The 27,977-nt window shown below is 40.2% G+C and overlaps 1 protein-coding gene across 2 annotated transcripts; it reads right to left on the bottom strand.

Annotated features, from left to right (window-relative positions):
• Positions 1-98: 98 nt before the first annotated feature.
• On the bottom strand, positions 99-27,977 carry DMTF1 (cyclin D binding myb like transcription factor 1). Of its 2 annotated transcripts, none has more exons than XM_083859088.1 (17): positions 27,881-27,977; positions 20,935-21,051; positions 20,303-20,422; positions 19,235-19,329; positions 18,380-18,494; positions 16,183-16,259; positions 14,612-14,769; positions 13,774-13,806; positions 12,528-12,637; positions 11,725-11,953; positions 9,978-10,129; positions 8,311-8,526; positions 5,771-5,856; positions 5,000-5,158; positions 3,901-4,287; positions 753-900; positions 99-211 (listed from the first exon to the last, which is right to left on the bottom strand). In XM_083859088.1, the coding sequence occupies exons 2-17, from the start codon at positions 21,041-21,043 to the stop codon at positions 102-104; spliced, it is 2,304 nt and encodes a 767-aa protein (XP_083715214.1). In that variant the 5' UTR covers positions 21,044-21,051; positions 27,881-27,977; the 3' UTR covers positions 99-101. The 2 variants fall into 2 exon arrangements, with proteins under 2 accessions (XP_083715214.1, XP_083715215.1); XM_083859089.1 differs by having other exon boundaries at positions 3,988-4,287.

Raw genomic sequence — 27,977 nt, 5'->3', positions numbered from 1 at the left:
GAGACAAACTGTGACTGCTTTCTTTGGAAATGTGGCACAGGGTTGTAACTAGTTTCACAATGCAAACGTAGTCAATAGAAAATGGACACCATTGCTGCTTCTCAGTGACAGTTCACTAAATCCTCGACATCCTTCGAATCTTCCGAGTCAGGACTGCCTAATGATGAGCCAATAATGTGTGACCCATCTCCATGATGTTGCAGGATAGGATCTGTCAAGGGACAAAAAGCATTACAACTATTGCTGTGCCATTAAGACAGAAGATACAAATTTAGGAGACAGAGAGAAGTAGCTTGGAATTCTAACCAATTACTGGCAGTGTTGATCAAACTAGGCAGTTTGCAGTTTCTAGTTTCACAGATCACAGAATAGCTGGGGCTGGAAGGGACCTCTGGAGATCTCCTAGTCCAACCCCCTGCTAAAGTGGTTTCAGCTAGAGCACCTTGCACAGGACCACACCCAGGTGAGTTTTGAGTTTCTTTAGAGAATAAGGTAAGTGATGAACAATATGGACAGGTATGGATGCAATGGTGTGACTCACATTAGCATCCATCAGGTATTACACTATCAGTGCTGACCTCTGATGGCTCTACAGGGAGAGATCCTTCCTCTGGGAGGAGTATTTGTTAGGTTACTTCAAGTTTCACAGAGTTGATATGTAAAATTATTTAAGATAAAGCAAGGATCTATGAGGAGTTGTCTGCAGAGACTCAAAAACTCTACACACTGCTTTAATGAAAGGACTGTCATACCTGTGAGAGTTGTCAAGGGCAAGACTGATTCACTATCTATATCATCCGTTGCCTGGATAAAACCATGGGAAGAAGGAACAATAAGCACAGTCTCATCATCTATTGTAGGTTGATCAACTTGCTCTTCTATTGTTGGGGAATCCAGGTCCTGCACAACACAGAACAGGCCATGAAAGTGTATTCCTGGTAGCTATAAACAAAAACCTGCATTGCTCAGCCATACTCCACAGTAAGCAATACACTCTGGATGAATTTCATCTTATTAAATTGAAATGTCAGCACCTGAGACAGTTTATTTCAGCATTTACAGGGCACCTTTCATCTTAGTGCAGGCACCCAAAAACAAGATGAGAAGAATTTTACCCTGCTGAGCAATGGTGGAGAGGAAGGGAGACACTGCAAGGTGGTGATAAAACATTCCCTTGCAAGTCAAATACTATGTCTGTGAAGATGAATAATTAGGCTTTTCCACTACTTGCTGTCTAGATGTTCTGAGACTGAAGCTTTTCCTTTATAGCACTTACCTGTCCCACAAACCCAGCAGCTTTACCTTAAGTTTCACAACTCCTGTTGTCAAGTTTTAACTGACACTAAACACAGAGCTCAAAAGACCCACTTTATTTGCTATGCCTTGCTTGGTCTGTCATTGGCTGGAGGTTGGCTCCAGACTTTTTTTGCTGAACCTCATGATACCAGAATATTGGCAACACACTGATTCCTTCCAGGTACAAGTTGTCAATACCCTCATTTCTCTTCCAGTCCTGCCATTGCTGCTGCTCCTGCGGTACTGGAATGGCAGCAACACATCTGGCTGACTCAGTGTCACAGCACACTCCTGGCTCCACAAATGCAGTGTAAAGTCATCCCACACAGTACTGCCAGAACCAGCAGAGAGATCTGGATTCCAGCTTTTGTGTGTAACATGCATAAGGTTTGTTCAAACTTCCCTGATGCAGAATGCTGGCAACTGCTGCTGACACAATGGAAGGTACCTGGATTTATCACTGTTTTCAGAGGGAGCAGGAATTGTTTAGGAGAGGTTCAGCCCTCTATGTTTAAGAAAATCCTGATGTTCCTCCACCTTGTTTATGTAGGAAAATTTGTTTCCCTACGTGACTCCACAGTGTTTCTGCAAAGGCAACTCCCTGAAAACTCCTGAAGAAGAGCTGGCAGCCTGTGCTGCAGCTCAGGAAACTGCACTCTGCCCCATCCACAAGGGCAGTGTGTGCCTGACCTGCAGGAGCAGCTCTCAGCAGAGCACACAGCTCTGCCCACCAGCAGCACTGGCCTGCGAGGCTTCAAACTGGGAAGAGGAGGCGTGAAAAACTAAAGGAGCCATTGTGGCAAATGGGCACCTTTCCCAGCCAGAAATAATAAAACCCTGCAGCATGACTGCCTGCCTCCTACTACCCACCCACAGTGACAATACAACCCTGGCAAGCTCATAAAAATAACACTGACTTAAAGAAAACAAAATTTAGGCATGTTTTTCTAGAGTAACTTTACACAGAGAATTACTCACAGACAGTTCACTATTTCCTAGAATTTAAGTACACATGTCAAACTTGGATCTGACTTGAAGGGTAAGGCAAATTAGAATTACAAATTCAGTTTGTTTTTCTGCATAGAAAAAAAAGTTTAGTTTTATATTCTGCTAGCCATGAGCAACTTGCACAAAGTTAAATTAGGAACTTGGTTAATATCAAAAGTTCATTAATTCTACCTTGAGAAGCTGAAGTTTTAAAATAAGAATAGAAAGCTGAGGGTCTGCCTCAAATGTTGAAAATCTTATCACAATTATGCCAACCATGACACAGAAAGAGGAAAATGCAAGAATAATCCCCAGCTTTGGATGTATTCAGGATTCAGATGCTTCTGCAGTAGCAAACTTGAGATGAACAAAGGTTCTCCCTTTTGTAAGAGCATAGTGAATATGCACTGTCTATTAGAAGCTTCTTCAAAGACAAAGCCAAAGCATATTAATGATGGATCTTCAAGGCTGACAAAACAGAAATGCAGCTACTGTAGACAACAGTGTTCTAAAAAACAGGAAGGGGTATTTCACTCTAACTCATATTTTCCCAAATTCCAACCTAATCAAACTTACACTGGAAGAGGAATTTTCTACCTACTAAAGAGTGTTATCCTCTTTTTAGCACCTCTGTTTTCTGTGACTTAGTAATTTTGATAATTTCAGCAACTGAAAGATTAAGGAATTTAGTAGAAGCAATCCAAATATCTGTAATCATTTGGATAAACTCATTTCTGCATCTCAGGTGTTGGAGATGAATAAATCTGAGGCCAGAGAGAGACTTTAATGTAGCTTAATGCTTCAAATTCCCACTTCACAGGCACTTGACTGGAGCAGTACATTTAAGACAAGTCCTTGAAACTGGAAACTGAGTTACATCTTGAAGTATGCTATTAGACTCATAAAGCAAAACCTAAATACTCTAGCTCACCTCCCCTGCTCATTCTATCTACTGATGGAGGTGTGTTGGACAATTAACAGCCCAGTTTAAAGCAACAGCATTGAACAGGAATCACTGTTCAGTGCCAATGATGCAGCTTTCCACTGTCACCATGCAGAAATACCCTGAGTAGTGAAGCAGCTCCACAGCTGGTGAGGTGTTCAGTGCTCCACTGAAGTCAAATATAAGCCTCAGTACCAAATTAAATGCTGTTACTTTCATACTCATAACACACTAACAAAGCTCAAGGGTAGAAGATCTCAGCAAATACTCGTACAACTGTGATACAGAACCACAGAACTGTTTGGATGGGAGGGGACCTCAAAGATAACTCAAAACCCCCATCTGATTTGGCCTTGAACACTTACAGAGATGAGGCAGCCCACAGCTCCTCTGGGCAACCTGCTCCACTGCCTCACCATTCTTACAGGAAAGAACTTTCTCCTGATACCTCTTCTAAACCTACATTCTTTCAGTTTGAAGCCATTCCTCCTCATTCTTTAACTATATGCTCTTACAAAGAGTCTCTCTCCATCTTTCTCCCTTCAGCTACCAATATAAATGAAATCCCTGAGATATTTCAGAGGAATAGCTTAACATAAAGGCCACAGATTCAATGAAATAATTCTCCAGAATGCAGAAATGGGGAAAATATCAAGTATCATGCCCTCCCTTACCTCAGTAACGTAAGTGCTGGGTAAATCAGAGTGAGAATCCTCATTCTGTTTCAGGCTAGCATCAGCAATCTCCTCCTCTGTTCTTACCATAACTCCATCCATCAGTTCTCTACTACTCCTGCTGCTAAACTTGGAAGCATCGTCTTCGTTGTAGGCTGACTGCTCTTCGTCACTCAGCTTGGACTGATGGATATCATGTGGGAAAGCATTTGCTCCTAGGGTGTCTGGAGGATCTGTCAGGTCAGCTGCCTGAATGTCTGAATCCACAGTCAGTTCTGTCTGGGTGACAGAGGAGGAGATGTCTTCAGCAGCAACGGTGCGGATTATGACACTCGGCGTGTGGCACTGCACTGTGACGTTGTCACTTGTGTTTAACAAATGCTCTGGCTGTGAGCAGCATTTGCAAAAAAGAGACAAACAAAACCCCAAGAAAGGTCAGAGATTTTCCTGTAACTATCTACACATCTTTCAAGCAAATACAAGCAAAAATATTCCAATTTTTAAGTGTAATTTAGAGTTCTATAAATACAGTATGTCAGCCCAGATCATCTGTTGACCTTTCCTGTTCCTAAAGGGTAACTTTGTAGATTGAATATGGTGTTATGTGTTCTTTAAGTCACAAGTAAATACATAATATGAAAGAGGCAACCATTCAGGTGAGGATCACTGCAGATTCCAAAGGTCAGTTTTTTTCCCCCTGAATTTTTCAGCACTTTTGTGATTCAATCTCCAGTTTGCCTCCCCTTTCCTCCCTCTAACAAAACCCAATAATTGTTGCTACTATCCAAGTGTTGTGGACCAATATCTATTTGTGAGAGTAATGAAAACATCACAAAACAACGAGATTTGGTTTTGCTGGGGACCAAACCACTAAATAGAGACACTATGTGCAGAACTTGCTCACTAAGCTAAGTTCTGAAGCAATCTGAGGCTTTTTTCCCAAAACAATACATAACCTCCTAAATTTTCAGTCTTCAGGATGTTAAGCAAAGTTAACAATAACCATTGTTATGACTTAAGAATTGCTTTTCAAGTTTAACATGCACTGCAAGGAACATTTCCATGCTCCCCTGCCCCCAGTGCCCGAGCAGACTCTCACAGATAAGGCGTGTACGATGATCTGCTCCGGGGAGGCGGGAGCAGCCGCGGCCGTCAGCGTCATGGTGGGACTCGTGGTCAGGGTTAAAGGGAGGCCTTGGCTCGAGCTGGTCTGCAGTAAGTAGGTGCCTGGTGTCCCAGTCGGCTGGAGGTGGAAAGACTAAAAAGACAACACAGGTTTAAAACCCAAATGCACTGCTCAGGACATTTTGATTTACATGAACCAGCCTAACTGTGACTCCCCTGGAAAATCACACCAATCCAATCTCTTCTGCACTGACTGCTGCACTGCACTCAAAAAGCAGGAAAAAACTCATCTGTAGCCTTAGGCTACTAAGGCAAGTATTAAAGGCAGGATCCCAGCAGGTCTGTATTATGCTGTACAACAGCAGGTAAAAAAGGAACAAATTCAACTTACTTTTGCATTGAGATGGAAGAGAAAGTATGCTACAAATTACAGGACAATGGAACCGAGACAATCTTTACTTGCTGGGAGCTTTCTCTGTCTCCTTTGTTTTCAACAATGAAAAAATCCAAGCACAAAGGAAAACTTTGTAGCATTAAAGCAAATTTAAAGCATTTAATGATAATTCACACTTTACTTAGCAGCCCAAATGGATTACACTTCCAGAAATAAGTTTTAGGACTCTTCTTTCTACTTGAAAACCTTCCTTTTTTTTTTTTTTTTTAATGCAAAGTTCTATAGTCTTATAGTCTAAGAAGTAGCTGGGCTGAAAAGAAAAACACACAGTAACAAACACCAGTTACTTACTGGAAGAATCTCAAAGGTCTGTAGTGTTCCACTGTTCAGTGTTATTGTCTCAGAGTCAACAGTAGCAGCAGGGGAATCAGTTGAGGCTGCAAAAGGAAGGAAAAAAAAGAAAAGGAAAGTATGTAAACCAGAATGTTCAGCCCTGCAGAAAGCATAACATACTATAATTAATACATAGCAGGGTACTGTTAATTCCCCTAAGAGGAAAAAGAAAACTGGCTGCAATCCTAATGACAAGGTTCTCTAATTGGTACCCAAGATACAATACTATTTAAAGAGAGCATTCTACAATCTAAAAGAGCAAAAGAAAGTAAGTATGACCTTAGCACACAGAGATAAAAGAAGACAAATAAAGTTTCTTACACTATTTAATTACTTTTTGTAATGAGATTTACAAGAGGTTCTAATGTAACAATATCCTTTGGTGTAATTATATCCTTTGGATCACGTACAGCTTGTTTTAAACTGATGTCAGGCTTAATATTGTTGTGTTTCCCACAGACCTCTTTTTCTTTTTTTGTATTTTTAATCTTTTCTGTCCTCCACAATATGTCCACCCTTGATGAAAGATCAGATGCCTCCCAACGTATTTGCCTATCCTGTGTGTTATGACTGAAGTGTATAAGAGCTGTAAGTATTCTTACTACAACTATGTAATTATTTATGCAATTAGCTCCACTCATTCTAGAAGTAGTGAAGAGAAGCACTGAAAACAGTTGATGTACCAGGTATTTTAAGATCACCAGGTCCAAACAACTTGTACTCAAAACTTTATAACCATAATTACGATTCCGACTTACTCTTAAAAAAAATCCTAAGTTCCAGGAAGCTGAAACCAAATTAATACTCTGCCTGGAGCTTTCCAGTAATTTCCTAAATGCCAAAAGGGGAAAAGATCTACAAGATGATAACAGTGACCCAAGCACTGGAAACTTTGCCATCTCAGACTCTGTGGCTGCAAAATACATTAATTTTGGTCTCTTAAGAAGATAAAAGCTCCATTCTTGAAGCTTTTATTGTTGTAGTGGCATGTTCAAGGTTTCCTGCTGCAGATTTCCTGGTACTCAGTAGCAGAGAGCTATAAAGTGTGGCCTGTCAGCCACCCACCCAATATATTCATAAAAGCTCAGGAACTGCCCCTTTGAAACCCTGAGCCTTCCACCAAATGCAGCAGCAGAAAGTGGCTAATAGCTTCAGCTCTCATGGGACTGTGAAATACACAATACAAAATTCACTGTGATTACACAACCAGAAATTCTTCAAAAAAAGCAGACTAAAATGGGGGAAAAGGCTTGTTAGGCAGACATGGGCAAGTGAAGTCACAAAATAACCATTACAGGATTCAATTCAGAAAGGACTAGAGGTTCCTGGATCCCAGCCCATCTTGCCTGCTCATCAAAATCCATCAGCTTTGCAATGTCTGAGACTACTGACATAGTATGACAGACCAGAAGTTCTTGGCTTGGTGTCATCTATCATTCTAATCAGAAAATAAACCACATAAAATGAAGATAGCACTTAATAAATAGATTAAGATAGATTGATCTAATAAAATTATTCAGAAAATTGTTTGCCAAATGCCTGTTCTGTCTGAAGAATCAGTTTGTAGGCTAATCAACTTAGCTCAGTTGGCCAGAGCAGGGTGCTAATGATGCCAGGGCTATGGGTCCAACCCCTGTACAGGAAATTCATTTAAGAACTGAGACTCAATGATCCATGTAGATCCCTTCAATCTCAGAATATTCTGTAACTAATCTGGTAATCAGCAAAATCAAAGCACTCAATTTTCCTAATAAAATTTACAAATGACAAATGGAGTACAAAATAATATACAGTGCAGATGACAGACTGCATGTGACTGGAGTTACTTAATAAGATTAGTTACAAAATCAATCAATAAGAACTACACATAGAAAAGACCTGGTAATCAGTGTTAGATAATGAGCAAAGTTCATCCTTAAGAGAATGGGAAGCATCAACTTAAAAAAAAAATACAGTGGTTTAGCAGAATGCTGGCTAAATGTTGCTGTGACTTAGCAGCTGACACTTTTCAGAGTGTTTCTGCCTAGAAATTACTGCATGATAAAGGACTAGAAAAAAACACACCTTCCCTTCAGTGCATCAGAACTTAGGGACAGTGGTCTACATAATTTACATAAGGAGATCTAGTACATGATGTTCATTGTTCTGCACAAGAGTGACCAGAAACAACTTAAGGAATAAATAAACACATACTCCATCTTCATTAAGAGGTTGGTGCACTGAAGGCTTTTCAAAGAAGAGGTTATGGGCAAAATCCTGTGTGCACACACACAGACAGCTACAATACCTGTGTCCAGGCGCTCCAATTGCAGCTTCTTGGAACTACTGTCACAGCAATATCTACATTTGCCTAACCAAGTTAGAAACAGCTAAACAGAACACAGAAACGTTTCATCTGAAGTTGTAGCATGACAAAGGGAGAATTAATACAACTCTTATTTAAGACATGCCTTCCCCACCTCAGCACAGGCAGGCTCCAGGTTTGTTCCAGTACTTACAGACGTGGGTGATCTGCACTGGGATCTGCAGGGCTGCCATGGGGCTCGGGGCACTGCCCGTGCTCTCCTCCAAACGAGCCACCCGGATCTGCACGTGCTGCACCCCAGAGCTGGAGTTGGTGTTTGCCAAACCACTGCCACATTTGTTCTCTGGAAGCTGGTGCCCTGGGTTGTTTTTTTGGTTCTCGTGGAGCTGTTTAAGACCCTTTATCAGCACTGAGACAGGAAAAAAACACTCATGCTAAAGCAGGTTGAGGAAGCACATTTGAAATGCTGCAATTGGTGATTTACCCAAGATGAAAAGAGCAAACAACATTCTACAGAATCTGAAACTTAAGCAATCTCCAGAGATACAGAAACTAGAAATTTAGCACATTTATAGTCAGCTGCAGCAGTAAACTAGATTTTCTCATGGAACCCAGACATTTCACAATGCTTGGGGGGAAAAAGAACACACAGCCCATAAAAATTTGGAAGTCTCTAGAAGGATGCATGGTGTATTCCTAAGCTACAATCAAGTGCCAGTATCACTAGCTGTGTAATACTGCTACCAGAAGTAAATCCTCTGATCTTCTATAACATGGAAGCAGATTTGTTCAAGAGCTTGACAGAAATGTCACTGAAAATAGGGAGCAAGAGAGAATGAATCCCACAGTGGTTATATTACAGTTCTTCACCTGTGCATGAGGAGGCCCAATGCTCTAACAGAACCACTCACCCTTCTTCTCTGATTGCTTTGGCCTGGCTGAGGGAGCAGCTGATGTAACAGCAGGTTACGAAATCTGAGGCCTCAGCTTTTCTAGAATTCATTACAGCAAATTGCCTAAACATCTCCCCTTTGTCAGGGAAAAGAGAGCAGAGCCTGTTGATTCAGTGCTGCATTTATATTATGCATTATTTGATGCAACAACTGCCTATTAATGTAACAGGGGCTCTCCTCTCAGCTGCAGCCTTGAGGCAGGACTAATATACAACCACATTGTCAACCACAGCTCAAGTGTGCATTAAATTACATCTTTCATTAATCACAACATGACTAATATCTCTGATTTTTTTCCTCTCCCCAAGTCAGACAAAGGGAAGTCTGAAGGTCACAGACACCCTTTTGGCTTGGGCACTAGTTTCTCCAAGCCGAATGGGAAAATGGTATGAAACATATTTGGGGGAGCTTTATATTCCTGATTCCTCCCCTCCTCCTCTTCGCAGCTAGTAATAGATCCACCTTCTGTCTACAGCTAAGGCTCAGTACCTGACAGAGTTTACATTCTAACATCATAAGAGCAACACATTTAACCTGAGGCCATAGTCAGGCTGCAGGTACATAATATCCTCTTCCACCTGAGGAGGTCACTGCTCTCCATATCAAAGATCAGCATCATCTGAGATCTGCCAGCTGAGCTGCTTATATACATGCTCTTACTTTAGCCAAAGCAAGAAGGGATGACAAAGGCTGTCTAGTTGTACATATCAGCTTGGCCTGTTTGACTGAAATACTTAAGGATTGCTTGTAGGAGCAATTCAGCCAGCAGATCCAAGGGGCCAGTAACTTCCAGCAAAGGAGCAATGTGCTCTTTGGCCAGCAATGCTGTAAGCAGGCAACAAAATGCAGCCTTGTTCCTCTGACATACATGAAAGCAGCTTTCAGAAGTGTGCAAGTAGTACATTACCAGGGAATGAAACATCTTTGTGGTTTGCAATCTGTCTTTTAATGGTCCACCATTTACTCCGAAGCCACTGTGGGGAGCGGACACTGCTCCATCCTTCAGCCAGCAAATCCCAATTGATGTCATTCTCATCAGAAACTTCAAGTTCCGCTATCCTGGCAGGATACAGAAAATATGGAGCTGTTAGAAACTGCCCCCCAGAGCAGCAGGGGTGTCGCACATGTCCGGCTGTGTCACACGTAACAGCGCAGAACGACATGCTAGTGACCAGCCCACCAGAGCTCAGGAATCGACACAGGCTTCCAAGGCTCCACGCTGCCAGAGGTCAAGCAGAATCATAAACAACAGAAGATGGACTAGACCTGTTAAAATGATCCAGTCCATCTCCTTGCCATGCAGGATTATTCTCCTTAATTACTTATTCATTAGGTCTTAGATCGGATTATTGTGAAGCATTCCAAGTGGTGGTACTTGAGTCTTTTCTTTTTGAAAAAACATTCCCCAAACACATCTCCAAGGCAGGAAATACTTCCTGAGATTCACTCTGAACATTCACTTAATTAATTTCATGTTGTGATATTTACTTGTTTTCTTCTAAGTAACAACCATCCATCCTTAACACAGATTTTTGCCTTCTCTCAGATGCTTCTTAGCCAAAGTAGATGAAGTTAACTACAGCATTAAACACTTTCTCATAAATCAATCCCACCAGGCTCTCCAGATAAGGGACAGTCTTCTCTACCAGAATCTGTCTGAAATCACTAAAAATCTCTGAATTGCCCTTATCTGTACATGGAGCATATGAAAGAGAGGTGAATAGCAAGGGGAAAATATTTTTGTGGAAGTTAAGAAAAGTCCTCTTCACAAAGCAAGAGCACTCTTGCTAGCTAAAGAAAGAAAAAAAGTAAAAATGAAAAAAACCTACCAAAACCAACCCTGTAGGATGAGTAAAGGATATCTGGACAGACCAAATCAGAAATAATACTAAGAAATACACCCAGCACATTCTGAAATGTGGAATCAGGCTCCTCATTTTGAGTACATGTCAAACAGCTTCAGTAAATTTGTTAATACCACTTTGTAAGTAATCCTTAGATTCCCTGGATTTCTTGGCTTTTTATTCCCACCCAACCATAAAAATCCACTGGCTAAAAAGCCTGAGTTAAAGGCATTCAAAATGGGAGGAGGTACTGGAGAGAGCAAAAGATTTCCAAAGTCACTACCAGGTTGCCAGTTCAAATGTAGTCAGAGATGCTGATATCCAATCAGTGTTTGGTGGCCTACATGAAATTAATTTGCAGTCTCAGTTTAGCTCTTTGTAGACAAGATGTCCACATCACAGAAACCACCACCACACTTGACCCTTGTTGGTCATCTCAGCAGAGAGGCCAAGGACTGAACGGGCAGGGAGACTGAGCTACCCTCCAGTTAAGGGTTAAAGCGCATCGGTGGGGCAACGTGTGGGAAGCTTGCACGGTTTGCTGCCTGTGCTGTACCTTTTCTGTGGAATAAAGAAGACTTCAGTCTCCAGGGTTTTCAATCTGACACCTTTCACGAACACTAACATTCACTAAAAAAACAAAAAACAAAAAATATGTTCAATAATAAATCTCTGGGAACTGTAAACACAGCAGTGATTTTTGGAAAGTTCTAGAATTTTCAGTGTCTAGGAAACCAGCAAAATGGACCCCAATGGAATCCTGCTAGCAACACATATTACAAACCTTTAAAAGTAACTAAAATAACCAACCTCAAGATCAGATTTATTTCATCCTCCTTGGTCCACTCGGTGCCCCCACTCTGTTTCCAGTTGAGATAGTTGAGCCATTTGGAGCGGCACTGCTTCTCTGAGCGCGTCCCGACCCGTTCTGCCACGGCAGCCCACGACACCCCTTGTGTGACAATGTCACCTGGCTCTGTGCTTGTCAGCTCGTGCACTACTTCTGCCAGCCTTTTTTCTTCTTTCTCTGTCCACTTTCCTGAAAGACAGAGAAGCCCTCCAACTTAACTAGCAGCACATACCCTCTGTTCTGATCTGTAACATGCCAGCGGACGTTTTAACTTCCATGTCCAACACCTTATTCCAGATGCCAATATTAACTTGTGAAGCAGATGTAACTGCTCTTAATTACTAACCATTTATATTATATCCATTCTTGATTAACAAAGCAACAATTCCATTGTTCTGCTACCAAACTTCTCTTTTCCTTTCAGAGATGAGTAAGGCCACACAGAACTTGTCTAAATAGTGACCAAAGCAAACTGATCCAAGCTATCTGAACTGTATTAGCTGGAGTGAATTAACCATGCAACAATTTAGTGGACATTATTCACATGAGGTCTGACTGAATTTTCCTTTATACTTGAATATATTATGTTTTGTAATGTATATGTATTTTGTATTATATACATTACAAAATAAACAGTACTTTACTCCTGAAGTGCATCTGGCTCTCTCTTGACACCAAACATACAATGTAAATTTATAACCATTAAGCCAAGGGACAGAACTTTAACCAGAATATCCATTTCTGACACCAGCATTTACCTCACCTGTGTTGCAGGTATCCTTCATCAGTCTACATCGATCCTTTACAGATGAAGCACTTCTCCCCAGGGCAGCTCCTATTGTGGCCCAATCATTACCATGCTTTACTCTCAGCCTGAAAAGAAATGTGCTCATTAGCACTATAACCAGCTAGGAAACTACCACAATATCAAATATTCTCTAATAAAAACAGGATAAATGTGCAGTTTACAGGCTTAAAGAGAGAACAGGGAAATCACTTTGCTACTTGACTATTAATACTTTCTGCTACTTTCTCCTGTGTTTCTAGAAGCCTTTTGGACTAGCTAAGCTGTAAGATAATTATAAAATGCATAGTATCTGTCTTGTAGGAAGATTTTGAGCCTTAATGAATGTGTTAAACACAATCTGAATGTTTAGATAAATGGCTGATTTCCATTCTATACAGGTACCTCAATGATTTTCAGGTAGCATAGAGAGCACTTGAGAAATTTAAATAATGCCCAATGAAAACTCAGGCTTCCTACAATTTAAATAAAGCAAAACACTGCATAAACACATTCATCATTTTAGCAATCATCTTTCTCCTTCATATGACAGCAGGTTGCTTAAAATGTTGATCCATGACTAGCTCTGACACATCTGGAATCACAGCACCTTGTGAACGACACAAACCAGCTCAATTGATCTAAACAGCTCCATCAGTGCAATGCAATATACTCCCTTCCTTCCCTCCTTCAGTCCAACAGTTTCTTCCAACTGCTCAACCCTGGAAATGCGCAGGAGGAGTTAAAGTCTGCAGCTCCATCTCCCTGATCTATCAGGTTTATGCCCAAAATTAGGCTTTTTGAACTGTACTGTTAATTTATGTATCTGCAACACTTCCTAGAGGAGATCCTACTCTCGACCTGCCACCTCCTTTAGGAATAACCTTTGTTCAGATTCGTAAAAAAAAAAGAACTTCTGTTTCTCATAACCACAAATACTGACTGTGCTTGTAAAAATCTGAAACTTTTCTAGTTACAACAGAAGCCTTGCTTTAGAACTTTGCTGCATATTGTTAGGTCCTGAACACATCTTAGAAAAAAAATTTAAAATAATCCAAATGTAGTTATATTTTTCTTTAGATAGTAAGCACTATTTTTGGATAGTGTTGGAGCAGCCAAGTTAATTTGTAACTCTTCAGCGATTTCATGTAAGGAAATCTTTAAAAATTGATCAAGCTACTAAATACAAATAATGAAGAGTGACCTTGTTCATAAGATAACTTACTCTTTAAGCTTTTCAATTTCCTCAGGAGTATACCTAAGCAACAGGCAAATAAAAACACATTATTTTAAACAGAAAGCACATAGCATAAATATTTTTATTTTACTAACCACACAGCACACATTTAGTTATAACAAGAGATTAAGGAATTTCAGCTGCAAGAAACGATCTGACTGAATACTTCAGAAGAATGTGAGGAACAAATGCCATTTTCCATGAGTGCATTTCTAAGGTTAACTGGTATAAGATTCCTCTCATTTGTCAGAAATATTCCCCATTCTCTGTGATCTTACTCCTATGAAAAGAATTAGACTTTTCTGCATTGTTTCAAATAAACAACTTCTTCCTTTCTGTCCCAGTTCACCATCACCATAAAGCTGACTTTCCATCATAAAAGTGTAACAGCACTGAGAAGATATTTTTAATTTTCAACATTCAAAAACTAAAATAAAATATCCTTTCTGGATAGCAGCAGACCACTGCTTTAAAGAATGGCAATCAAGCCATAAGGGGTAAAGACAAATTACTTCCAGGTCACATCTCTAGAAGAAGTTACATCTCAGCAGATCCATGCTTGTGTTCAAGTACTCTCATTATATGAGAATCTGTTAGTCACCTTTGTTTTGGGTTTTTTTGTCTGTTTTTTAAAGCTGTCATTGAATACCATCAACTGAACACAACTACTGCCAAGGATGACCTATCAGAATTGAGCAGAGGTGACATATTAACAAGATCTAGGACTGTTTGGCTAAAATTTTCTGTCTCACATAGAATATGTCAAGCATAAATACATGACCCTACTCATACCAATAAGACCATGCAGCATTAGAGGGTTTCATACTTTCCAACATGGTTTCTGTCATCATACATGCGAAGAACTCTTCTATAGACAGCAAAAAGAGGCCGATTCAGACCCCAAGCTATTGTCCTGTAGAAATCTTTTCTTTCATCTTTTGACATTTCAAATATAATTTCAGTGGCATCTTTTATTCCACGGGCCTAGAACAAAGCATTTAAAAAAAACAAAAACAAAAACCACAAACAAAACACCTTAGATAAAGTCTCCTAGGAATCAAGAAGTAGAACACAAGAACTGAAGCCATTACGCAACTTTCTATGTATTGCAAATACTACAGTCCAAAATAAAACAGTATTTTCAGATTAGCTCCCTCAAATACAAACCCTTGAACACTAGGTTTTGTTTTGGTTTTTTAACATTGGAGTCCAGGGAGACAGAGAATTCTAACACCTATCCACATATAAGAAAAAAAAAATCTGTCGAACATGTATTTTAAGATCAGAATTTGAACCATCATATAGAAACTGTGGTGGAATTAGTCTGGGGCCATACAAGGGAAGATTGTCAAACAGTGCTATACTGATTTATTACATATTTTTAGATATTCCTTATGCAAAAGCAATTTCTTTCTATTAAAGGACTTTTCTTGTTCTGATGGAAACTCAAATAAATTCAATACAAAAACAGTGAATGGAGTATAACAGTAAAGCTTAACTTCAGCTTAAACTAACAACCACTATATTTCAGTTATTCAAAGCAGTACAAGAAAGCAGATAAATGGGAAAAGAATGAATCAAATGATTTATCAGTAACTCAGAGAAATTAATTTAGGTAGCTTTAAAAAGCTTCGCTAGATTTAAAACATAGTATTACCCATGAATGCTTTTGTGGCAGAAACTCTAATATGTGTGTGGGCAGACACACTCTCTTCAACTAATACTGTGGATTTTTATCCCAATGAACACTAAATTCAAGGCTTTTTTGCTTAAACCACAAGTGAAGGATGGTGAAACTGTAATATCCAGGCTATATATTCTCAGTTATAAGGGCTCAGCTCAATTATTCTCAGCTGCAAGTCTACCACAAACATGACTTATGGGCAATTATCACTGTCAGCATGGTCACCACATGCCCGTTTACACTGAACTCTGACCCCAATAATTTAAGGGAAAGAAAGCAGACACAGGCATCCTGCTACTGTAGCACACAGTCACAGACTTGGCACCAAGGACGTCTGCAAGTTGTGTTCAGTGCTCAGTAAGGAAAATTATCTCTATTGCTAGTGCAATTTTTTTCCCACCATCTTCAACCAAGGTTTTATGAGTCCTCAATGTATAGTCAGAGGAAGAGATTTAACCACGTAAAATGACCTGCCAGGATGCTCAAAATGGGCTATATCCAGTACAAATATTAAAAGCAATGTTACATTTAGTAGTAATTAAATCCTGTCTATGATTATAATTTTCTTATGTATTTCAAATGGGTAATGACCATTCCTACAACAAATCAATTCAAATCATTTATTGCATAGTCCGGGAAGTACTAAAGAGAGTTGGTTTCTAGCAGGAACTGCATCACCACATCAATGAGCAGGGAACGTGCTCTAAACATACCTTTAAATAACGCTCAATGTTACTCATCAAAATGTCAATTTCTTCCTTTGACCACATCCCTTGCTTCCACTTGTGGCCTGAAAGTAGAAATGACAACTAATTACTGAAGTGAAGGCCAGAAAAACAGCAAGAACAGAAGTATCTGCAATTAACAAGGAAAAGAATGATTTCAGCTACTAAAATATAACTAGCATTAACTTTAAACAGATGTTATTTCATAACTGACAGTAACCATCAACTAATATTTAAATAATGTGAGTCAGACCCCTCTTCAAAAACATCCCATTTTTAAAAACAGCATGAACTCCTCTACATGCTGTCAAGTCACATTTTCAGGCTTTCTCTTCAGCTGCAACGAGAAAATTTCTGTCTTTAAACTGACAGCTGAATTTTCCATGCACTCAAAATGATTCCAGAAGCTGGAACTTAAAATATGACTCAGAAGACTACCTGAGGAATTGGCAACAAGGTGGGGTTCCCTTGCATGCCTTAACACTCCTGAACATGAGAGTAGTGCCACCTACTGTGAGTGCTTTTCATAGAGGGAAATGCTCCATTTAGTCTTTTTTTGACAAGCTGGTCCCCATCTCTCTCCTTCTTTTTTGCATTGGGAGTAATCCTCAGGGGTCACAGTCAACATAAAACCTTGTGGTGGGTCTTTTACTTCCCCAAATAAAAGTGGCAAACCAATAGAAACAAAGTTTCCTCTCTGTCTGTGCCCTTAGTAACTACAACGCCAGCTAAGCTTTAAAAGCAAACCCAACCAACTTATTCAGAGAGAAAATTTCAAACCTGAAGTCTACCAATAAAACATTAAAATGTTCCTCCTCTAAATTATCCTTTTTTCCCCCTTATGGTCACACAATACTTTTAATTAAGCTTATGCTGGTGTGACCTAGTTAACATAGTGGTGTGTGCTGGCTACCTGCCCACCCCTGCTCAGAAAAATCAGGGTACTTCCTTCTCAGCCTGCTAATTACCAGAGCTGAGAGACAGAACACACCAAAGAGACTGTTTACTCAAATCCAATTATAATGAAAAGTACAAGCATTATTACTAATTCCATTGGAACTGGTGAGAGAGTATTCCTTCCCTGTGCCCCATAGCTTCGATCTCTTCTTCCACAGTTACAGAAACAGAAAAATAATGTATTCCTGTAACTGTGATTCACACAGGTCCAAAACCTCTGAACTGACTTAATGGGACACTGCTACTCTTTGGAATAACCTTTAATACCAAACTATTTTAGGAAAGGACATATATTCTGCACCTCACATGTTTGCATATTCATAATCAAGACTGCCCTCAGGTTTGCGAAGAAAACATTATCAAGTGGAGACTGCTATAAAATTATGAGCTCAGTCAACACATAGCAAACTCTGAGCTACTGTAAAAGAAGACACACACTGGCATTCCTCCACTGCTGATCTCTGTGACAAACCACAGAGCTTACAAGAAAAGTTCAGCCAGCAGAGATTCTCAAATATTTTTCTTGGCATATTTTAGTAGAAATGTCTTCCTCAAGTTATTAATCTCTAAACTGGAATCACCAGATTGAATGCCCTCCTTTAAGAATGCTGTGTCTCTTTCCTAAAGAGTTTTTAACAAAAAAGAGAGTTGCTTTGAACTGACAGAAAAAAAAATCCTCTAAAAAAAGTAAAGTCAAAGTAAGAAAACAGTAGAGGGGCTGAGGAAACCAGAGAGACAACACAGCTTCATTTGACACTAAGTTTTTTCTCTTGGTTTAGAAAGGTTTTTCTTTCACCCTCCACTTCCCCTGTGGGGAGGAAAGAAAAAAACAAAAGCTCTTGAGTTCAGCAACTACTACATTGATTGCAAATCTATCTGGACAGGGAGGAATGCCCAGTGGGGTGGAAGTTTTAGGAGTAGCAGGGATTATTTCATCAGATCCTGGTCCTGCAGGAGCCCTCTTCTTCTGAAGCAACTCCATTAACCTGAGCATGGATTGGTTTTTTCCTTGGCATCCCCCACTTCTGCTGCAGCTTCCCAATCCCTGACCAGGCAAACACAACTCTCCCATCTGGGCTGACCCACAGCCCTTCTCTACTGTGGCCACTGTCACCACTGCAGGCATGGCCCATCTCCAAAAGCCAGACCAGAGATTACTTTATGCAACTTGCAAAATGTTCTCAGACATTTGGAACAGGCATGGCAGAACTGCATTGAAATACCCTACCTTTATTGGTTAGAGAATCCTTATCCTCTTTGGTTGTGAACCAGGCTTGACTAACAGCTGATACTTCTTCATTGCCCAGTGGGGAGATTTCATCCAACTGTTCATTCTGAAGAATCTTGAAAAGACCAATATGAAATGATACAGTCAGATATTCAATTTTTTACATCACTTTGCAATTAACATGGAGACACAGTTGGAAGGAAAATTCAATCAGCAGACCTTGTCACCTTGCTGACTGTTCAAAAGTGTCATGTCTTAGACATAGCATTGGAACTATCATCTTTCTAAAAACACCTGAGTAAGATTTAGCACAATAATATACAGATGTCGTGAGAATTAATTAGGCAGCATTCTTTATCCTGTGTAATGAACAGTAAGTAAGAAGAGTCTCACTTGCTGTGGTGGAAACAGGATTATATCCAGCATCTCCAATATAGAACTTTCAAACATGGTATATCCACAATGAAAACGGCATGAAACTGTTAGGACTGGTGACAAGACAAAGCCTATTTAATCCTGTTAAAAAGCTTAACTTATAACCAAAGAATGACAGAAATAACAGATAAACTCATATTCCACGCAGATCACAACAAAGCACATAATTACCAGTGGAGGGTTACCTCTGTTACTCTTTGCAGTATTGCTGTTTGGGCAGTAACTTAAGACTACAAATAACCTCTCATACATAAAATTATTCAATTGTCCATTCACAGACCAGCATTTTTACAAACAACATCCATGCTCACATACATTCATTTCAAGGACTCATTTAGTAAGTATTTCTGATACTTGTCTCCCTTTTCAATTTAAATAAAAGCATACATCAAATAGGTAAAATTTGAAGTTTTACTGTACCTGAATCTGGGTAACAGTTCCTTCATTAATCTCATCTTCAGCTACCTCAGTGGTAGCAGTCATGGTCACCTCAAAGCTCTGATCATTTTCTGAAACTTCAGAATGGGTAAGTTAGTTGCATACTTAACTCCTGAAGCATTTTTTACACATGCTATGAGTTTTATAAATTGCTACCTCTGAAGTGAAAATTCTGAAGAGCCTTATTCGAGCCTTATTTATTTGCTGACACAGTAAATTCACTAAAATGATTATCAACGGCTTCTCTTCATAAAATTTAAGTATGGATTTTGAAACCTTCAGTTTTATGCTTGACTACAACTATGACCTCATGTGAAACATAAACAAAATGCGTTTGATGCAAAAATTTGAAACTGAATTAATCTTTCATTTCCAGCCCTACCTCCAGTAATTTCCAGTTATTAAAGGACAATATTCAAATCTTTTGGCTGCATGCATTTTCCCCAGTCCTCCTTCAACTTCAATATGATAATGCCTTTACTTCTAAGGAATTTCTGCTTAGTTTCACCAAATAAACAGGCACTCTAGGTACTGCAAATTGGTATTTTAACTATATCTAGTTCTGTCTCCCTTTGGGAGATTATATTAAACTTCCTAATATTCAATCAACTCCCAGAAGACTAATTCAGTATTCATCCTTTTTAACATCAATCTCTTTTACATACAACTCAATATTAGAAAACACTGAAATACTAACTACTGTCTGATCATTAAAAAACCCCAAATCTCTTTGCAGGAGAGCATCTAGTTGTTCATTTACTTATCCTTCATTTTATTGAATGCATCTATGCCTGCACGTCTCTAAACTACTTTAACAGAGGCTTATTTTGCCAGTACTAATTGCTGCAAAACTATCAAGGCTGAAAAAAAATAAATTATGATACCCAAGCATATTAATAAAATTTGGAAGGAAAAAAAGATATGATATCCAAGTATTTTAATAAAATTTGGAAGAAAAACCCATGCAGAATATTCTACTGTGATTCAAGAGCCCACTTTTAACCTTGACCAACAGACATATTTACTACAGGAGTACATAAAAGAACTTACTTGGAACTGCAACAACAGAAATGCACGGAGTAGAATCATCAAGGCTTTGATCATCCTCTGATAAGCAAAGCCTCTTGTGTGGAGGTTCAGAGCTGTCTTCAGAGTCTACTTCATCAGCTTCTAACAACAAAAACATAGCCAGGTTACTTCCGGTAAGCTAAGTGGAGCCTTGGACAGAGCTCTCCTAAAAAGGAAGCCAAGGCAAACAGGAGAAGCAAATGTGACAAATGTGACAGGCTAGTTCAGTGCTTTGCTGCTGCCCAGGAACATGGCCTAAGTTATGGGCAACAACAGTTCACATGTTTTCTTCAACATGCACTTTCTTTGAAAATTCCATCCACAGTCTGTTGAACACAAATAAGTCTACAGTAACTTGGGTATGTGCTTGGCTCTAAGAATCTCTTTCAAGTGAAATAAACCATAGCAGCTCTATCTTTGTTGGGCACACACAGAGACAGTTTTGGGATTTATACCTAATTCAACACTCTATCATTCTTTAAACCAAAGCAGAGCAATTCTTCCACAGTAAGCTACACCTAAATAGTTCACAGAATTTGTGGGCAGGGATGTGTGGTGGTCAGATCAATCAAAACAAAGAAGAAAAATAAATATGACATAATACAATTCTGTACCATTTTGAGGGCAATGAAGAATTAGGTTCCCTTCAGTATCCTGAGTCAAAGTCACAGAGTTCACGGTTTCTACTGTCACTGTGTCAGACTCTTCTTCAACTGTGCTCATACTCAAACCTGAAAGAGCAACACACAGATTACCTTTCTGCAGCTGGCTTCACTTGCACCATAATGCTGCTTCCAACTCCAAACGACCAGTGCAAACTCCCACAGGGAATAAGCCTGATCCATGAAAAATCCAAAACTTCATTCACCTACCTTTACTTTCCTGCACACATATATTGCACAGGGTAAAACCAGACAGCTTAAAAGTAACTTTTCCAGTTAAAAATAGTACCTAAACTCATTAGGAGGATTTGCAATCTACTGATTTCTTTTTTTTTTTTTTTTTCAAACACAAACCTAGGCTATTACTTTTTCAGCATTTCTAAATTCTTCACATCTGAGGATTTTTGTCCAGTATTTGTTCCACTGTTAATTTAATAATTCTGCTATTATAGAACTGAAAGCCAGTCAGGCCTGACAAATATTTTTCTAGTGTCCTATTAGTCACAGCTGCCCTATTTATAGACTGCCAACTCGCAAAGTTTTATTCTCCTTCCATCCATATAACTAAATGTGAAACTTGCATTTTTTTCTTTAACATTTAAACAACAAGAGCAACAGATAAATTGGTTGCAAGCAATCGCCAGTACAAAAAGCTACTGAGAGAACAAGTAATCCAGGATAAGCCATATACATTGAAGTCAGGAATTAGGGCAATATAAAGTGTCTCTGATAATTCCATTTCCACTATAAAAGTACTGCAGTGAAACACAAAGTTTCTAAGACATTCTGTGAAACCACCAGCAGTAATTGTGAAATAAAACAAAGCAGAACCCCACAACAAGTTTTATCCAGATACAGAGACAGGCAACCTTTGCTGCTGCAGAAGCTAAATGAAATCACATCTAAAATATCCAGAAGCTTTGCAAAGATTTCATCAGTTTTAAGCCTGTGTTTGTTGACTTTGGCAGAGATTTGTAAAAAGAAAATATAATCTACTTCTCCTTTAACTGCTCAGTTCTTTTTCTGTGTTTACTCATATGTCAACAACAACAAATTACTTTTATTTTGAAGCCAAAATGTTGTTAAGAAAATCTGGCTATAGCTTCAAAAAAGAAAAAAGAATTCACAAATACATTACAAATTTTCCATGTACTAGGCAGGGATACCCATATACCCATATGCAAGTGGAATTTACAACCTGGATTTCAAATTCCCTGTATAATGTTAACATGATTGCATCAGCAGGAGATTATTTAATTTTTAATCAGAAAACATGTTCTTCAGTATTGAAGACTCCCAAGAGAAGTGTTATCCTAGAAAGATAAAACTACTGCCAGTCCTTCTAAAAAATTACTTCTCACCTCTCAAGCTTGTTGAAGATTTGGCACATCTTTAAGAACACACAGTGAGTGATTCCTCAAATGAAGTGATATTACTCCTCTGAACATGTAAAAAATTTCAGATACCACTGACATTTTAAATCAGAGAGTTCGCAAACTTACTTTCACATCTACCATCAGCAGCAGTTTCTTGCCACATGCAAGTGTAGGAGGGAATAACTTCCTTGGGATTCATCTGCTGTTGAGTTTTACAGCCTGTGCTCTGTCACTAGAAGCTGCTGTTTGCTGCAGGGCTGTAATACTGATTTTAGGAACCAATGAGGCATCCTTCATGTTAAAACATGAAGAAAGACATCCAAAGCATTACAGCTAAATTAGCAGACTGTAACTTTTTCAACCCAGTTTTAAGTTATTAATTTAGCTTTTGGAGAGTGAACAGACTGGGCTAAAATAAACAGATTTTCCATGTTCATATGTACTTTCTGAGTAAGTTTTACTACAGGGACTGCTGTAGTAAAAATCCCTAAAGTTACTGGAAATGAGGTGGAGGATTATTCCTTAATTTTATGTTAACTAATTGTCACAACATTTATTCTTCTACAATCAATTGAAAGCATCCATTTTTCTTTTCACCATTTTAGGGGCCTGAAAGACATGAGATTTACAAGATACATTACAACAGTCATTTACCTCACCTACAGCTGTTCTGAAAGCAGTGGAAACTATAGCACATCCACAGCAGAAAACAGAGGAGACTATTCCTTCTTTTATTGGAAGACTGATGAAAATTGAGTATAGGCACAGCAAAGCTGAGTGATTCTTTCTACAGTTACTCAGGACTTGATGGAAATCAATCTGTGTGTTTAGAGGATTTGGCTACCAAATAAAAAACCACAGGGCAATTAAGCCCTTTACATTCTCTGCCTTGCTGGTTTGCAAGTTAGGAGAGAACAGGACACGGCATAAAAGGGATCCATACATCCAAACATGGCATTCCCAGAGATGGGGAGGGAGCTACACCAGGATCAGTAGCTGCAGCCCTGACACTTCCATCCAACGCTGTAACAGGATTTAGCAGACGGTGGCTGAGGCAGCACATCTAAGAGCACCAGTGACTCCTCTGATCAAGTCACACATCTGCAGCCGTCAGCTCGAGCTCCCACATATTGCAGAGCCCCCAACACAGGGCACTGCACTTTGTTCAAAGACCTGTGACTGCCCAAGAAACATTCCTCAATGTAATTGCTGGACCGAGGATGGGTTTATAACTCCTCGCCAATTTCCCAAAAATGGTTTGTCACCTGTTAAGTGCACGCTCTCTCCTAAAAAATAATGATGCTCTATGTAAAATACTCAAGATTTAGCATGTCCTAAGTTTTCTGAGTAAAGGTAATGACCTTCACCAAGCCCTGATAAAAACTCAGAGCCAAATCCTTGATTTGATTCCCATCAACTCTAATGCGTATGGCCTTGGATCACAATTGAAAACTGAGTAGAAAGAACACAAAGAATGAAGTCAAATGTGTATTTTGGACACAATATTTTTTATTCATTAGACCATACAAATACAAGAAAGCTGGAAGAAAAGCCAACCAACCAACCACCAACCAGGTTCTTTCAAGCTACATTTACCCCAGGGCAAGGGCACCAACACATTAACACATGAATGAGTGACCAAAACCAGGAATAACTGCGGTGGTTCTTTTGAGTGAACAGGAAACCACCTCCAGATCTTATAAACCTCATTGTTTCACACTTAAATAATGAGGCAGCTACCAGGTACTCTGAACATCCATCAAATACAACACATTCCCAGGGAGCTCAGTGGCCCAAGCCCAGTGCTGCTGCCCGAGCCAACAACCCTGGGTGCCTTCTCCTGGCCCTGGCTGCAGGGACACCCTTGATCCATCACAGTGCAGAAACCGGAGCTGAGCTAAACAATGCCAGACCTCGGGAGAGGCTGTGGGACGTGATGGGAGAATTCTGCCCATCCACACACACCTGCCCATCCACACACACCTGCCCATCCACACACACCTGCCCATCCACACACACCATGTACATCCATACACACCTGCTCTTGCAAAAGCTAAAGGCAAAGTAAATGACAGCCAAGGTTTCTTAATTAGTGAGAATTAGGACCTGAGTAATTTCATTGCCTCCAAAACATCACCTTCTTTTCACAACTTCACTAAGTGTGCTTTTGGAAATACAAATGTAAGTTTTATTTTAAACAAAAGGCTTACTTGGATTTTAAATGAACAACTCAAGGCTTTTCGTTAATCTTTGATTCATACACATTCTTTACAGAGATGCCAATCTATCACTAACATTTCATATTCCAAAGGAGGGTGTTATCTTTGGGGGACAAGAACAATGTTGGATAGACCAAAAGTGTGGATACCATAATTAATCCATAATGAAACAGCACCTTAGAAATCAGTGTCAATTCAATCAGCATGTTTTGCCTTGCTGGATTTCTGTGTGTATTTACCAAACGCAGCATTTTTCAGAGCAGCACTGCAATTTCAAACAGGCTTCAACATGCAGCCAAAGAGGTGGGAAAATGCTTAGTCTACAAGACTCATTTAATACAGAATTCCAATGTAAGTTTTCCACTAAAGCCACATAATAAAGCTGTTCTTATTTATTTGGGAAGCATGCAGCAGAATTACGGCAGGAAAAAAAAAAAACAACCTCACAAAGCTGATTTTACACCAAGCTGAAAAGAAATGTAACATCCTAATACAAAATTCCTTTAATTCTAAATAGCTGTCATCAGGCAGAAGGGCTCAATTATTCTCTGGGCTGTAAAACTTAAGCACTTCTAAGAAATAGTATTTTTACTCTTGCAGACAGAATTCTGTCACTGCCCCTAGTTATTAACTGAATGTTATGTCTACTCTTCAGTGGACTGTTGTAAACATTTTAAAATTTCTATAGTAAATTGTATTAAAGGCTGTGTTCTCTGCACTGCATAATAAGTATGTTTCACCAAGTCCTGTTAAAAGCAAAAATTGAAAATTATTATGGGTGGCTTCCAGTTACTGCGGCATAACTGGAACAATCCCATGGAATGCATTGGGATTTTGAGATATTTGTTCAAGAGTAACACCAAGGAAACAAAGTCATTACAGGACCTCTCATTTTAGGAAGCCTGAATGTTTAGTGTATTCCACACCAAGTCAGTACTTCCAGCACATTAACAGTTTTTATTATCCAACTAGTGCCAGTGCTGTTATGCTAATATTCAACAAATCCCCCCCCAACTTTACTCCAGACTGAACTGATTCTGCTGAAATTTAAAATTCCTCTACACAGAAATTTTCTTTAATGGATATGGAAAGGAACCAAACTGGCAGACACCAATCACAAGGATGCAAGGACCTGAGTCTGGGGCATCCGAGGATTTATTAATCTGTATCAGCATGAGATTACCTCCCTTTATGAGCAGTTACATCCTCCTCATCAGTGGTACTTAAAGAAGTGGGCCAGCACTGAAACAATATATGGGAAACACAATGGGACAAAGTGTTCTCATTTGCATTGATCCAAATTTGGCAGAACTCCATGAATTTTAGCCTGTCCATTAAAAAGTCTAATAAAAAACACGGAGCATGCTTTAAATGTCACACAGGAAAAAAAAACAAACAAACAAACAACAACAACAAAAAAACCCCAACACAAAACAAAATAAAACCTATGTCCGGCTCTTTCAAAAGAAATAAACACAGAAAGTTTCAAGTCTTCTTTTTCAGGAATTGGCTCTTGGGCACAAGGTTATGGCTGGGGACAGAAATCTTCCTAAGTATGGTAGCTACTAAAATTATTTTCCCTTCATGTAAATCTAGTTCCATGCTAAGCATTTCAGTGACTTCTTCACCTTTATAAACCATGGCTAAAATTTTAACGTGCAAGAAAAGTAAGAAAAATTATCCTAACTATAAAACTGATAAGCAAGGAGAAGGCTTTCTTGCTTTCTGATGGACAGATAAGCGCAGAAATGATGCTCAAAAAAAAGAACCTATTAAACACAGTAGAGAGGTCTTTGTCTCTTACATGGCCACTTTTTATAACTTTGTGTGGTTAAGACAAAAATCAGTATTTTGGGGCATTCTATTTAATGTTTATTAATAAATATTATTTAATGTTTATTAAGTTAAATAATGTTTAATGTTCAATCTTTTCAGTAAGTCTTAAAACATCATGAAGTTGTCTATTATTATCATTTTGTGAAATAATGTAAATGAAAACGAGAATTACAAGTGTCCATCTCAATGCAGAACCTGCATCTCCTGCTTTTGCAAAGGAATTCTAACTATGCTGTCAAGAGGCCAACTTACATCTGGAGCCAGAGCAGCGCTGGCAAAGAAAAAGCGTTTTCTAGATGACTTCAACTAACAATGGCCAGGTGGGGCTGAACAGTGCAACTCTGTGAATGAACACGTACAAATACTATCAGTCAGCTGGAGAAGTAGCTGGTACAAGTGTAAATACACTTCATCATGCCCAAGGGCAAAACCAAGAATAAAGAGACCGCAAAAAAGAAAGAAAGAAAAAAAGAAGAATGAAAAAAAAAAAAAAAAGAAGAAAAAAAAAATAGAAGGAAAGAAAAATCTTTAAAAGGGAGGAGAAGGGGTGGGGGAATTCCAACCGGAATCCTTTATTTTGGGAAAACAGAGCATAGCTCTAGTGCAGAAAATCCTGGTACCACTCTAAGATGAAAATCCCTCATCGTGGTGGCAGAGTCGAACATTTCAGACTCCACTTGCCCTAAGCAACCTCAAATCACACATCTCGCTGGGAAAAAAAAAAAAGAGATTATGAAACAAAACAGATTAAACCCCACAAGCTCAGGATACCCCAAGCACAGACCCGGCGAGAGGAAATCGAGAAATTCAAACGAGATCGTGCAGGTGGCCTCTTATTAGAAACATCCAGGTATGGGGGAGGGAGTTAAAACCAGAAAAAAACCCAACAGCAATTAAAAAATAATAGAACATAACGAAACAAACGCGCTGGCCGGCCTCCCCTTGCCCTGCCCACCCAAGGCAGCCGGCTTTGGGAATTTCCAGGGCCGGTCTGCCCGTCCGTTCCCAATTTCCCTGTGCGCAGCGCTCCCGGCAGCTCCCGGCAAGGCGAGGCGAGGCGGGGAGCCGCGGCCCGGGGCCGGCCCAGGGCTCTCCCAGAGGAGCCGCCGGCGGGAGGACGCGGCCCTGCCCCTGCCCCTGCCCCGGCACTGCCCCCGGGGCGGCGGCTCCGGGCCCGCCTCAGCCCGGCTGCCCCGCGGCCGCCAGCGCCGCCATTTGGCCCCGGGCGGCCGCCGCCATTTTCCCGTGCCCTGGGCGGGCGGCGGCGCTGGACGGACCCGCCGCGAGCTCCGCCGCCCGGCCGGCCCTGCCCTGCCCTGCCCGCCCGCCCCGCAGCCCGGCCCGAGCGCGCCGAGCCGCGGGGCCGCACACGGCCGCTCCCCGCCCCGTCCCCTCCCCTCCGCCCGCGGCCGCCGCCGCTGCCCGCAGCTCCCGGCCCTGCGATCCCGCAGGGCCCCGCGCACTTACTTCCTGTTTTGGGTCCGGGCACTTGAGAAACCAGGATGGAGACTCCCAAGTACCAGGATGGAGGCGCCGGGCGGCGGCGGGCGGCGAGCGGGGGAGG

The sequence above is a fragment of the Zosterops lateralis genome (assembly GCF_965231275.1).
Source record: "Zosterops lateralis genome assembly, chromosome: 4".
Classification (NCBI taxonomy): domain Eukaryota; kingdom Metazoa; phylum Chordata; class Aves; order Passeriformes; family Zosteropidae; genus Zosterops; species Zosterops lateralis.
This window is presented reverse-complemented; position numbering and strand designations above follow the sequence as displayed.

Coding starts and splice junctions, on each gene's coding strand:
- DMTF1 (XM_083859088.1), bottom strand. CDS start 21,043: ATGAGCACAGTTGAAGAAGAGTCTGACACAGTGACAGTAGAAACCGTG. Junction 13,807..14,611: donor GACAGAAACCATGTTGGAAA/GTATGAAACCCT, acceptor CCTGTTGCTTAG/GTATACTCCTGAGGAAATTG. Junction 8,527..9,977: donor CAAAGATGTTTCATTCCCTG/GTAATGTACTAC, acceptor TTCCTGTCTCAG/TGCTGATAAAGGGTCTTAAA.